General features: G+C 30.6%; 3 protein-coding genes across 4 annotated transcripts; 1 reads left to right on the forward strand and 2 right to left on the reverse strand.

Annotated features, from left to right (window-relative positions):
* Positions 1-32: 32 nt before the first annotated feature.
* LOC130893335 (glycosylphosphatidylinositol anchor attachment 1 protein) lies at positions 33-6,367 on the reverse strand. 2 transcript variants are annotated; one of them, XM_057799349.1, is made up of 7 exons: positions 5,502-6,367; positions 5,255-5,446; positions 4,831-5,033; positions 3,314-3,536; positions 2,941-3,033; positions 1,765-2,125; positions 33-354 (listed from the first exon to the last, which is right to left on the reverse strand). In XM_057799349.1, the coding sequence occupies exons 1-7, from the start codon at positions 6,019-6,021 to the stop codon at positions 51-53; spliced, it is 1,896 nt and encodes a 631-aa protein (XP_057655332.1). In that variant the 5' UTR covers positions 6,022-6,367; the 3' UTR covers positions 33-50. The 2 variants fall into 2 exon arrangements, with proteins under 2 accessions (XP_057655332.1, XP_057655333.1); XM_057799350.1 differs by having other exon boundaries at positions 1,868-2,125; positions 5,502-6,183.
* LOC130893338 (ADP-ribosylation factor-like protein 2) lies at positions 6,365-9,405 on the forward strand. The gene is made up of 5 exons (XM_057799352.1): positions 6,365-6,558; positions 6,629-6,739; positions 6,797-6,959; positions 7,014-7,094; positions 8,693-9,405. The coding sequence occupies exons 1-5, from the start codon at positions 6,494-6,496 to the stop codon at positions 8,825-8,827; spliced, it is 555 nt and encodes a 184-aa protein (XP_057655335.1). The 5' UTR covers positions 6,365-6,493; the 3' UTR covers positions 8,828-9,405.
* LOC130893337 (protein CLP1 homolog) lies at positions 9,342-13,120 on the reverse strand. Its single transcript, XM_057799351.1, has 5 exons — positions 12,550-13,120; positions 12,288-12,458; positions 12,036-12,226; positions 11,647-11,963; positions 9,342-9,534 (listed from the first exon to the last, which is right to left on the reverse strand). Exons 1-5 carry the CDS (start codon positions 13,028-13,030, stop codon positions 9,423-9,425), a joined length of 1,272 nt encoding a protein of 423 aa, XP_057655334.1. The 5' UTR covers positions 13,031-13,120; the 3' UTR covers positions 9,342-9,422.
* Positions 13,121-13,207: the final 87 nt, after the last annotated feature.

A 13,207-nucleotide genomic window follows, 5' to 3' on the forward strand; every position in this document is an offset into this window, starting at 1 on the left:
AATTAGTTGGAGGTAATGTAATAGGATCTATATAATTTCTTTAAATATATTTAATCATTTTTTTTATTTTCATCTACTCCACATTCTTTATAATTGCTAAACGATACAATCCAGAAGCATAACCAGTTTGGTAGAAAAATATACATTACTATTATATACGACCAATTTCCATATATCATTGAATCTATTATACTGTAGATAACCGATTTCTGTGTGGCGTCCCATCCTCTTACAATGATTTCTTTAATTTTTTCCTCGGGAAACATGAAGTACGAATTAATCATAACTACAACAGTCAAAACTGTCAGTGGGTGGACCAATAACCACAAAACTTTTTGAAGAAACGAATACAACCTGAAATTTAAAAAAAATAGTTTAGTAATTTAGTTTCGATTTAAATAACATAAGTAGCATTAATTCCTCCAGTAATAAATGAAGTAACTGTCAAAGAAACATTTATCAATAATTTTGGTTATACTGCAGGACATTAATAAAATATAAAGGTAAGATCTATAAAAACACTCAACAAATAGTATTATATCTAAAAATATGTGGTATTTGTACCCCCTTTCAGATGGTAAGTGACTTCAACGGTCGTAGGTCAATAAAGATCTTCTGCAAGCTTGAAATATATCACTATCACACAGATGGTTCGAAGCTTGCGCAAGAAGCTGGATGGGGCATTTGTGGACCAAATACTACTAGGAAATCACCATTTTTCAGTTAGATTTGCTAACAATAAGCAAATATTCTCAGTAGTGTTTGCATATAAACCTCTCAGCCAAGGGGCTTTGAAGGTCCTAAAAGCTATTGAGTGGACGTCCAAACTAACGTGGGAGTGCCAAAAAAGTCTAAAAGCACTACCTATAAAAAACAAAGTAACTGAACGCTTGGCTAAAGAATCAAATGGAGTCTAACTGGAGAAACACTCCAGGCTTAAGACAATCTCAAATATTCATAACCATATCAGCTAAGAAACGACATCAAATTGGTAGTGTTGGGGGACAGTGACCTGTTAGGTCACTTACTTACGTGATGGGCATGGCAAAGGATGACAACTTCAGATTCCACGAACAAGCCGTGTAAACAGCACAACATCTACTCTGCGAATGTATTGCCCCTTTAATTAAAAGGCTTGAGTACCTTAAAAGAGTAGTATTAGTACCTAGGGAAGTGGGACACAAAAACCCCAGAAAAATAATCTCCTTTGGGTCTTGTACAAAATATCTTCTAGTTATAGGTGCAGAGTGGCTGTAAAGCCAAAAAAAATTACCCAAAATATCTACAATATATATTGGAAAAATATTTCGGTTAATAAAAAAGCAAAAACTATTGATGATTGACAGAAACTATTGATAATTGAGTTGATTAAATGATATATGCAAATTTTTCCCAATCAGATACCAAAAAATATCAAGTATTCAGGTTAAAATCCTTTTCATTGTGCAGCCTTGGTGTACCTAATTCTAAAAAATATAATATTATTTTATTTTTCCCCATTTAAACATGTATTGCTCTGATGTATTTTAATGACAATCCAATAAAAAATCGAAGGGTGGCTTTTGGATATAGAGTCACATAGACAGCGTTCAATGAAAACAGGTAATGCCCCTTGCTTTGTTATGTACTAAATGCCTTTTGAATTAACACTGTTAATTCTTGATGTCTATGAATAAACAGTTTGTGTTCCCACTTAATTTAATATTGGAACTTATTCCTTCCTTTCTTCCTACCATATTTAAAATTGAATTAATTGAACCTTACCTTGAATTAGTTGGATTAATCAGAAGAGCTGCTGGAATCACAAGTGTAGCACAGAATAATCCGAAAGAAAAGTTATTCATTGAAATGCAAATTAATACTGTACCCAGTTCCAACATAGCCATGACATTCAACAATTCCATGCTTTCTCTGCATTTTCTCAATCCAACAAAAAATGGCACTAGTAGTAGTACTGCAAACGAGGCTACTAACGAGTAGAATATTGTCGAATTTTGATCACTTTCTGTCAAAATCGACTTGTATTGAGGAATATTTGATAATAGAATTCCAATAAAGTGAACAAGCAAAAATATTATAATTACTTTGTCGACACGAACGGAAGGCTTTGAGCTTGAACGTTTATCTGAAACAAATTACACCTTTTAAATTTTCATTTGAAACTATCCAGTGAATTATAATTAATTTCTAGTAAATCATAATCATTTAGTAGCACCCTCTTGTCCATCGCTATACATACTCCTCTCATAACCTAAACCATTTTACTCCATCTTGGGCATCTTAGATTCTGTTAGAGGATATCTTTTTTAAATCGTCCGTCCATCGTGTCGGCGTGTTTCTGTATGCTTTATCCCTATAACGCCATTATAGTATTCTCTTTGTTCATCTATGATTTGAAAATTTTGGGGCATGGCCAGCCCAATTTAAATGTGTGACTCATTCAATTGCATTCATAACTTTTGTTCTTCTACGCAGTTCTTCGTTTCCTAGAATGGACTTTTCTATGGATTGTTGAGTATTTACAGGTTTTGGCGTCAATGTTAATGTTTCCGAGACAATACTGGTAAGACGCATTGGTCAACCACTTTTTATTTGAAACATATTTGACTTGAATATATGTCTCAGCTTGTAAATGCAGCCCAAGTTAGTTCTATCCTTCTATTTACTTCGCAGATTTTATTGTCTCTTTCCTTTTTGACAAATAAAATGTTTTAAATCAGAACGATTTTCAATAAAGATGCTATGATATCCATATTCATTCAATTTTATACCAAAAAGGTAGTCCTGGAAAAATTTGATACTGTTCTTGTAATATTTTGATTTGAAAATGACCAATTAATAACTGATGCTGGTACAAAGTATTTTTTGAAAAACATATATTCTATCGCAGCAATGAAGCACTTTTTTAAATCTCTTTTATTATATTTTCCAAAAACTCACCTTCTTCCATAGTTTCTTGTAATTTGAACCACCTTGCACATGCCTTAATAAACATCGTACCAGCTATAAGACAAACTGATGGTATGTAAAGACCTGGAAAAACAAGTTTATACAAGTATAACAGTTTGGAATTGGCAAGAGCATCCTACAATTTCACAGATAACAGATACCTTCAACACATACACAAAAATTACTGTAACATCAATACATCCAAAATAAGTAAAAATTTTTAAAAATTCAAACATTTATGGAAAGAAGTCCTTAAGCAAATTCTTGATGTCATAAAACGACAAAATTGATAAAGAAATTATTATTTGGAGTTTCTCAAGCCGTTCTGCTTATGTCAAACTTACTACATTCAAAAAATACTTACTTATGGAAATATATCTATCAGAAGATGGTAACAAATAGAAGAAGAAACTTTGATGGAATCGTTCTAGAAGATTATTTAAACTTCTAAAAATTCCTTCTATTATTCTGCCAGTACCCATAGTCCATATTTTATTGTTATTTCTGGTATTAGAATTTTCAAATCCTTCTAATGTCAGGGCTTGTATGCCAAAACGGTGGAAAAGACCATGGTTACCATTAGGTATCTATAAAAAATACATAATGTATCAGAAGATGGATTTTTTTTGTCATCTAATATTTTTAACATCAAGTTACCAATTTACTATCTGCTTGAACAATTAAAATTATTTAAAAATTAAAAAAGACTAGTTTTCAAAAGCAAATAGCACTCGTTGTAGTTGATCTATATGGATACAAATCATTTTTGTTCACTCCATTTTGTTATCAGAGACCTGGTAGTTTTTATTGTAATAAATTAAATATTGCAAAAGTGATTATAATCAAACATGAATTTAAAAAATCATTACATGAAATATTTAGTAAAAATAATTGAGAAATATGAAAATTGGACAGGTGTATAGTATAAAAGTAAGGACAAGGTACAAGGAAACTTATTTTAAATTAATGCTATACATCAACAGCAGAGCAAGCAGATATACATAAAAGGTAAATGGTATTCATGAATGATTCATGAATTGATTTAATGGTTAAAACCTTGAAAAATTAATAATGAAACAATGATAAACTTTTCTTAAAAATAACAAAAATTTCAAAAAATCTGATAAATTATTTTAACACAAAAATAACAAAATTAAGTTACAAATCAGAAATTTTTTGCTTTTTTATGCTGTTTTTTTTTCCAAAATCGTTTCTTTTTCTCTTTTGCTTTGATTGTAAAATGGATGACTGTTTAGGCAACTTGACAACTTATTCACATACAATATGCACCTTTTTTCACCAACACCACATATTTAACAATTCAATTAGAAAACTATAGCTCCCATTTTGGTACTTTTTTTTCATGGTCAATAGCAGTATGCAATATTTGAAAATAAGTGTAAATCCCTAATAATTTAACAGAAGAATGTGTAGACTGCAGACCCTTTGCATAAATTTGACTTATGTGTATTAGTACACAAATTTGTTGAAAAGCTCATAAGGATGCTAGACAACTTAGATACTACATTTAAATAAAATTTAAGATAAAAAAGAAAATTCCCTTAATTATAAGGTGAATAGCCTAATTTAAATTAAAAGTGAAACTGCAAGATATTTACAAAGGCCCTATAGGATACACAAAAAAATTAGACCAAATTAATCCATTATGTCTTTGGTGTAAACTACTTGTGACATAATAAAATAATTTATCAGTACATATTTATGCAATGTAGAAATTAGTGGGTAGCAGTTTCTTTGATATATGCTTAAAAATTGACTTAACAGCTCTATCTTTAAAGAGTGCTAGAGCTTTACAGAACCTCTAATACTTATCTAAAAATTTAATGACCTACATTAAAAATATAAGTATTATCTACATACACCAACTGCTTGAGTTGCCATCATCAATAACAAATTTTGGAAATTGTTCCACCATTCTTTAACAGGATCACGATAATACCTTGGTATCCGGTTTTTAAAAGTTTGATAAACTCCTTCCTTTGTACACATTTTTGATGCTAAATTAAAAAGATCCAGATTTGGTAACTGTCCATTCAAACCTTCAATTTTTATATCCATTTGACCTAAAAATATAAACATCATTGTAATAAATATATATTATTTTTATATTTATAAATTATTTCTTAGACCTTTTAGGTCTCTTTTGTTATAAATTAAAAAAAAACAATTTTATAACAGAAGAGACCTAAAATCAAGATAATTTAGAAACATAATTATATAAAATGTCTAAGAAATAAGAAATTAAAAAAATACTTTTATTTACTTCACTGTAGACTGAACTTACCAATTTTTTCACTATGCAATTCTAAATTTATTGCCGCTTGTATAGCTCCTCCTCTACCTTTTAAATCTCCATGCTGTAACACATCTTCACTTCCACAACTAACACCATAATAGGCTTCTAACCATGCTTGAACTCCAAGCTGTTCATGCTCAGTGATCAAGAAAATTATATCTTTTGCCCAATATTTTTCTTCTACAGCAAACATAAAAATTATTTCACAAAATATGAAAATATATGTATTACTTACTATTTGCATATTTAGCAAATGCCAACATAATAGCCACAGAGGGGCTTGTGGTAGCATGAGCACTAGTACTTGGTCTATAGGGTGTACTTAATACTAATGCCTCTGTACTAGAAGCTCTCGGAGCTCTGAGAATTCCATATACATTTTTTCCTGAAAACTTCTCACGTTTGTTCAAGGGGGAAATTAAAGTGAAATTGTGTAAGTATGCATCTAGACCAATTTGTCTGAATTTTGCCAATAGCCAAGGATAAGGAATTGAATCTTCATATTTGTTCATTTCATCTAACAATTCTTCATGATATCTAAGTGCTTCCTTATCTTCACGAAATTGAGATTTTACCAACCCAGGTAGTAAAGCATTTTCTGAGAAATACGTATTAGCGTTCATTGGAGGATATGCCAAAGTACAAAACCAAATTACACCAATTAAATAAAATAAAACACAAACTTTGCTGTAACATTTTAAAAGCAGTTTGACAAATTTGCCTTGCCCTGTGGTCGGATCCGTTAATAAACCCATTCGATAATTATTATTTTAATATTAAATCGTAGATATTTTTTAGTGAGAATATTAATTTAATAAGGAACATACAACTGTCCCTATATACACCCTATGTAAAAATTATCTTAGTTTATTTTGGTGATTTATGTTATAAGCACTCTTCTTCTCCCGTTCCAGACGTGGCCTACTCTTTAACAAAATAACAACTCGCAATTTTTATATTAAATATAAATAATTCAAAATTGTTATTAATTACAGAATTGAGAACCCTGCACAAGTAATATTATGCGATGATAAAACTACAAAATGTAGTTAGGGCTAGATTTGCAAGTAAAAAAAAAACAAACCTGGAATTTATTCTGTCATATATCATCCTAACCTAAACGTATGACCGTCAAAATAAAAAAACATATTTATAAAATAGTTGAGTATTAACGTCTGAGAAGTTAAATTTATATTTCAAATACAATATTATTAATAATTTATAAAAATGGGTTTTCTTACTGTATTAAAAAAGATGAAACAAAAAGAAAAAGAAATGAGAATATTGATGCTGTATGTATTAGTTACCCTATTTAATATATTTATATCCCATAACTGAATACTTAGTTTAAAATACTTTCAGAGGTTTGGACAATGCAGGTAAAACTACCATATTAAAAAGATTCAATGGAGAACCAATAAATACTATATCACCAACTCTAGGATTTAATATCAAAACTTTGGAACATAGGGGGTAAAAGTTTAATCTCGAATAATAGATATAGCTATGATTGAATTTTGTAAATTCTAGATTCAAATTAAACATGTGGGACGTTGGAGGACAAAAGTCTTTGAGATCATACTGGAGAAATTACTTTGAATGTACAGATGGATTAATATGGGTTGTAGACAGTGCTGATAAACGTAGACTTGAAGATTGTAAAACTGAATTACATTCATTATTAAGAGAGGAAGTAAGTTTTTTTAATAAATATACTATGAATCTACTTTAAATAAAATGTTTTCAGAGATTAGCAGGTGCCACATTGTTAGTATTTGCGAATAAACAAGATTTACCCGGATCATATGATATAGAAGAGTTGAAAACAGTAAGTCTTCCTTCTTATTTGCTATTTGCATATTATACTTTACTAAAAACATGGCAAGATTCATAATATATAAATAGGCAACATCTTACATATTTTGGAACTAATAATTTCTACTGAACACAATTTTTACACTACCACTACACCAATACTCACAGTTACACTGTATGACGCGTGTTTCGATATCCAAGCTATCATCTTCAGAGACTGAAGGTAAACTAAATCTTATTAACTTGATCTACCTATTTTATACTAAATTTTTCCACCAATGAACATTGAAAACCATTTCAGCAGAAAAACTTCTTTGGTGGGAAATTTCAGATTCAACTACTAAAGTGGGTGAAAAGGAATAGGTCCTTTGTCGACACGAGTACGAAGCTTATTCTGTTTCGAGACAGCAAAGCAAGCAGTTCTGGAATGCCTACATCTCAGTGGAGTTACGCTGCTCCTAGAGATTCGGCACGCGCGAATTAATTTTACCTTTTGTATATCTTTTGGTGTATATTGTTTTATTGATGTATATATGGTAAGTTTAAGTAGTTATTGAACTTGTTCATTGTGCTACCTCTTCACCATCCTCAACCCTAAGATTAGCGCGCATAAGCCAAGGGGCAAGTAACAAATGATCTGAACAAAATAGGAATCTGCAGATGGTGGAGTAATACCGAGGACAGGAAAAAATGGAAGAAAATAGCAAAACCAAAACATGCAAAAAACTTCAGTTTAAAAAGGAGAATAGTTAGAACTTGGATGGATAACCAATATTCCACCAATACTTAGGTGTATTCTTGAGTTTTACAGTGATATACTGTTGCAAATCCAAAAACAAATACTTGTTTCCCTTATAAAAATACTAGAAGTTTAAAAAAGAAAGTTTTAGAAAGAAAGAAGTTTTAAAAATTCTAGAAAATCATACCAAAATAAATGGAAATATAAACAAACTTTTCAGAAACCGTAAAGCAACTCGGATTTCAAATATATAAATTATATTATGAACAAGATTTTGAAAAGCACAAAAATACAAAAACTTTAACAATATGCCAACTATACTTCCCATAGATTACAATATGAGAGTACTTTCAAGGTTGCAGGTGGCAAAACAACTCGTTAGCTTGTATTTATCCCATGAATTATGTCATCACCCAACATAGGTTCCCATAAGAAAATGCTAAATGTAAATTGTTTAGAGAGTTGTTTTGGCTTTTCAGCCACTCTGCCCCTATACCCCCAAGATTTTTGTACAAGACTGCATCTCATTCTTAACCTTCTTACCTATATAATTGTAAATTCGTTGTTTGTTTATTGTAATCAGTGGCATAGCTAAATTTGGTGAAGGCTACTTTCTACAGATGACTACTTAATTTATTCATTTTTACGCTCAAAAAGATTATGACAAACATGTTCAGGTCCCCTCTTAATTTGAACTGTGAGTCATTTCTTGCAACATATTTGGTAAGATATATCGATTGGGTAGATCTTGGAAGAAAAGAAAAGGCACATCATTAATGCAACTTCACTGATATTAGTTCATGATACTCTTTTGATTATAATACAAATAATAATTTTCTGTAAAATTAATTTATATGTTTTCTCTTATTTAGATACTGGAATTGGATTCAATAAAAACCCACCATTGGAAGATAGTTTGGTGCAGCGCTGTAACTGGAGAAAATTTGTTAGCTGGAATCGATTGGCTGATTACAGATATTGCAACTAGAATATTTACATTGGACTAATATAATCAAATACATTATGTAAATGATCTACATGTTACGTTCTAAAGGGGCTCCTCACAATAATTTTAGTTTAACTGCATCAATAAAATTTTTTTAACTAATAGTCTTAAATATGGCAATTCAACAGTAGCAAACCACAGACAGTATTATGTCTGTTACAGCTTAAGTTTCGATCTTTTGTTAAACTATAGATGCTTTCTGTCTGTGATAATTGGAGAGCACAACGAAGGTTGAAGTGATATCAACTCTGCCTGATTAAAGACATAGCACAATAAGAATGGTTGAAGATGATGTTTGCTTAGACAAAGAAAAATTCAATAACATTTGTTTTTATATATTGGAAGAAATAATCAATGAACATTCTCCAAAACTGAGTTTCCATAGAACCTCTGAAGTTCTCTATTGTTTCATTGTTGTTTGTGAAGATTCAAAAAAAGCCTAAATTCTCAGAATATCATTAATAGGTGCAGGGATTATTAAATAATATTGTTTCACTTCAAATATTATAATAAAATATGACAAAATAATAATTTTTATTAGATTATGTCTTTTTGTACAATATATAATTTATTAACTAATTAGTTTATTATTTTTTCTAATGATTGTCCATAAACTGAAGTTCAGATAAAACTAAAATATTGTTTGGCAAAGGTTTTGGTTGAGGAGAGAGTACTGTGATGATTTGTCTTTCTGTATCAACATTTGTACTGAAAAAAAAAAATAAAAATCATACCAAAATAAATGGAAATATAAACAAAGTTTTGAGAAACTATAAAGCAACTCGGATTTTAAATATATAAATTATATTATGAACAAGATATTGAAAAGTACAAAAATACAAAAACCACTTCAACAACAAGCCAACAATACTTCCCATATATTACAATATGAGAGGACTTTCAAGGTTACAGGTAACAAAACAACTCTTATCTTGTATTTATCCCATGAATTATGTCGTCACCCAGCATAGGTTCCCATAAGAAAATACTGACGGCACGCATCCCACAGTCGATTTCCCTGAATCAGCCTTTTAAGAAACTCTAGCAAGATCGGGGATGTTCTCAAGAGCAATAATGTAAAAAGGCAGTCTTAAACTCGCTTTCAGTTCAATAACATATATTTTTTTGTAACTGTCTGTACATAATATTGCAATAACAGTGTTGAACATTTGGGCAGCATTCATTGTTAGAAAATTTACTATAACAAATCACAAAGCTGCAAAGTGAAACTGAATAATTATATACTTGCTCCTGAAAAGTGCCATGATAACCATATAACTCTGAAACGGTTTTTGTACTTTATCAATTTAAAAACTGGTCTTCAGTTATCATCATATCAAGAAATAACAATGGTATCTACTAATTTTACAGTAAAATTGAATTATCTGTAAAACTCAAAGGTGTTTGAGTGCTCGATATAGCACCAATTACCAAACTCTTTCTTAAATTTTTTGTTCCTGTTAACAACAATGTTTCCGAGTAAAGACTAAACAGCAGTTGATAGCATGTCACATCTAACTTTTGAAACAATTATCTTGTTGATTATGAAATAATTTAATCAGAGAATTATTATTATCTTAAAAAAATCATGTTATTTTTTTGGTTTAAAATTATCAATTTTTTTTTAATATTCTTGGGCATGTGTATTAGATATCTGACAAAATTAATCCTGAAGCAATTGTTATCCAGTATAATACAATTTAGAGAATATACATTGGCCAACACTTTTTTTAATTTTATGGCTAAAATTTATCATATTCATTGGAAATTTACATATGTAAGGTACAGTGAAGTAAAGTGTTTAGGTTAATCTAGAAGTGTAACTGCTGAAAAATATGCTCAGGCAGTCATTTTACTGGAAGTGGGACAGTTTATCTCATACATCTAATGCCAGTTTGATGGAAAGTTTTAGGGACATAGGTCAACACTTATCAAACCTGGTCAAGGTAGATATCCCATTACTATGCAAGTTCCACATAGTTTTTTTTTATTAATCTTAGCTATAAGATAACAGTGTTTGATGAAAATATTACTGCAGATAGATATGGAGTCAGACAGCTGAATCGGATCGGAGACCAAGAATCCCAGTGCAAGGACCAGCTTTGACCACAGAGCATCGTAGAGCAATGTTACTGGTGCCACAAGAATTTTTATTGTAACAGCTAATTCACAGGTTCCTCTTAATCTTCGCTATTACAGTAAAAGATGTACATTATTATTGATTTCCAGTCATTTCTACACAAACTGTCTTTACCAAATTCCTTGCCTGTCTCGGAAATTAGCCAAATTGTCTCTCATTTGTGTGAATTTAACCCTGTGTGCTTTGCTGTTTCACATATGAAGCTTATTGTCTCAAGCATCTCAACAGGATTTAGTTTACAATCTTGTGCTGCTAGATCAAGAAGATTAGTTACTAAGTAATTGGTGCCATGCCAAATTCCTTTCTACTTTTGATTATCATCATAATTGTATCCTCTTCTGCAGTTTGCAGTGAAGAAGGTGGAAACTTCTCAATGATTCTCAATTGATTCCAAGTTATTAAACTTTGTAGATATTATATGAATTTGTGGCTAATTAGATTCTAGACCTGTAATAATATGGACAATCAGATTTATCAGCTCTATCACTCGAAAATCCTCTTCTTTGTTTATGGCTTGAGGTATTATTGAAATTAGTTAAGATTAATCGCCATTGCTTGTTGAGTGAGAGAAAAAGGCTTTGGGCAAATTCCCGGGCATGATACTATTTTATAAATGTCCAACCCATTGGGTATTTGCCCCACTATACATATGAGCCTATTCAGTATAATTAACTACTTACACACAAACAAATCCAGCAATATGGGATGTAGTAATTTCTTCATCCTCCTTCTCAGCAAAACTTACAGCTAAAAGATGATGCATTAAACCAGCATTTGGTGTTAAAAGGACTAGTTTCGTCATATGATCATCTGCTTTCATTCCCAATGGAAGGCAAGAGTCTGGTAATGCTGGAGCACCAATTTTATAAATTTTTATTTCAGAAAATTTTAAATCAAACGAATGTGGATATAAGGAATTCTTTGTAGTGCCATAGAAATATTCACGAATTCTTTGATCTCTTGATTCTATTCTATTACTTTTAGAACGTTCTACTACCTAAAAATATAAAGTGTAAGTAAAGTAAGTGGAAATTAATTTTATTTCAATAAATTCATGTTATATACTTACACCTCCACTTTTGGGTAAAAATATAATTTTAACAAAATTAGGCAAGTCTCTAACTAATTCATTATAAAGTCTTTCTTGATCCAACACCATTATTACATCCACTTCAAATGTTTTAGCTGAATTTAATAATTGTTTATAACCTGCACTTTTAATCCAACCACAAGTATTTATTATTACTCCAGATGCCCGAGCTGAAACACATTTTTAAAACTAAATGTTTAAAGTATCATTTTGAAAATTTTGAAAACATACTCCGCTTATTCACCTCTAACCTCTCTTTAACCACAGATGCTAGTTGCTCATCTAAAATACTGAATAAATTTACATTAGACATTGGAGATTTATGACCAAAATTGTACACCAAAGGAGCTTCTTGAGAAAAACCTTCTTCTATACCAGCAGGTCTTTCGACCATCACAGCTCCTTAAATATAAAGTTTTTTATAGTGTAAATGATTAGAAGACTAAATAACACCAAATTAGTTTGGTCAATTGATTAACTTTCAGTTAATTACCAATTGTTCCGGGAATTGAAATGTATCCTTGTCCAACGTCAAGATCAACAAAAATTGGTCTTCTACCCATTCTCGTAGCATAGTTCAATAATATCCTACAAACAGTAGATTTTCCAACATCAGTAGGTCCCACAATCATAGCTATCGGGCCCCTCTTATTTTCTTTTTCAGCTTCAGTTCTCATAATCTCTAGAGCGGCATGACAATTTGAATATATTACCATAGGAGTTTCTTTTGCAATATATATTACATCAGTTTTTCCTTTAACTTCGACAACGCATCCATGCCATGTGAAAACTGCAACTTTTGCTCCTGATGTAAATTCGTAAGTTTTTGCTTTAACTAATTCGGTGCCAAAAATTTCAGCAGTACCACTTTTTAAAGTTAAATAAACTTTTTCATTTTTAGACTCTACTTCGAATCGAAGTTCATTGTCTTGTTCTAAAACAAATTCTTGAATTATTTTTTTGTCCGTAGACATTTTTGTTTTATTTTAAACTGTGCGAACTTATATGAATCACTAATAACAAAATTGCAGCATTTAACATTAAAACGTAAACAATATCAAACTAAGGAGGTTTACTTCTTCTGTGTTTGACAAGGCATAAAAAAGTTTTGTTTTTACGGTTACATGGCTATAGTTTTTAGTTACTAGCTT

This window comes from Diorhabda carinulata, chromosome 4 (assembly GCF_026250575.1).
Source record: "Diorhabda carinulata isolate Delta chromosome 4, icDioCari1.1, whole genome shotgun sequence".
Lineage (NCBI taxonomy): Eukaryota > Metazoa > Arthropoda > Insecta > Coleoptera > Chrysomelidae > Diorhabda > Diorhabda carinulata.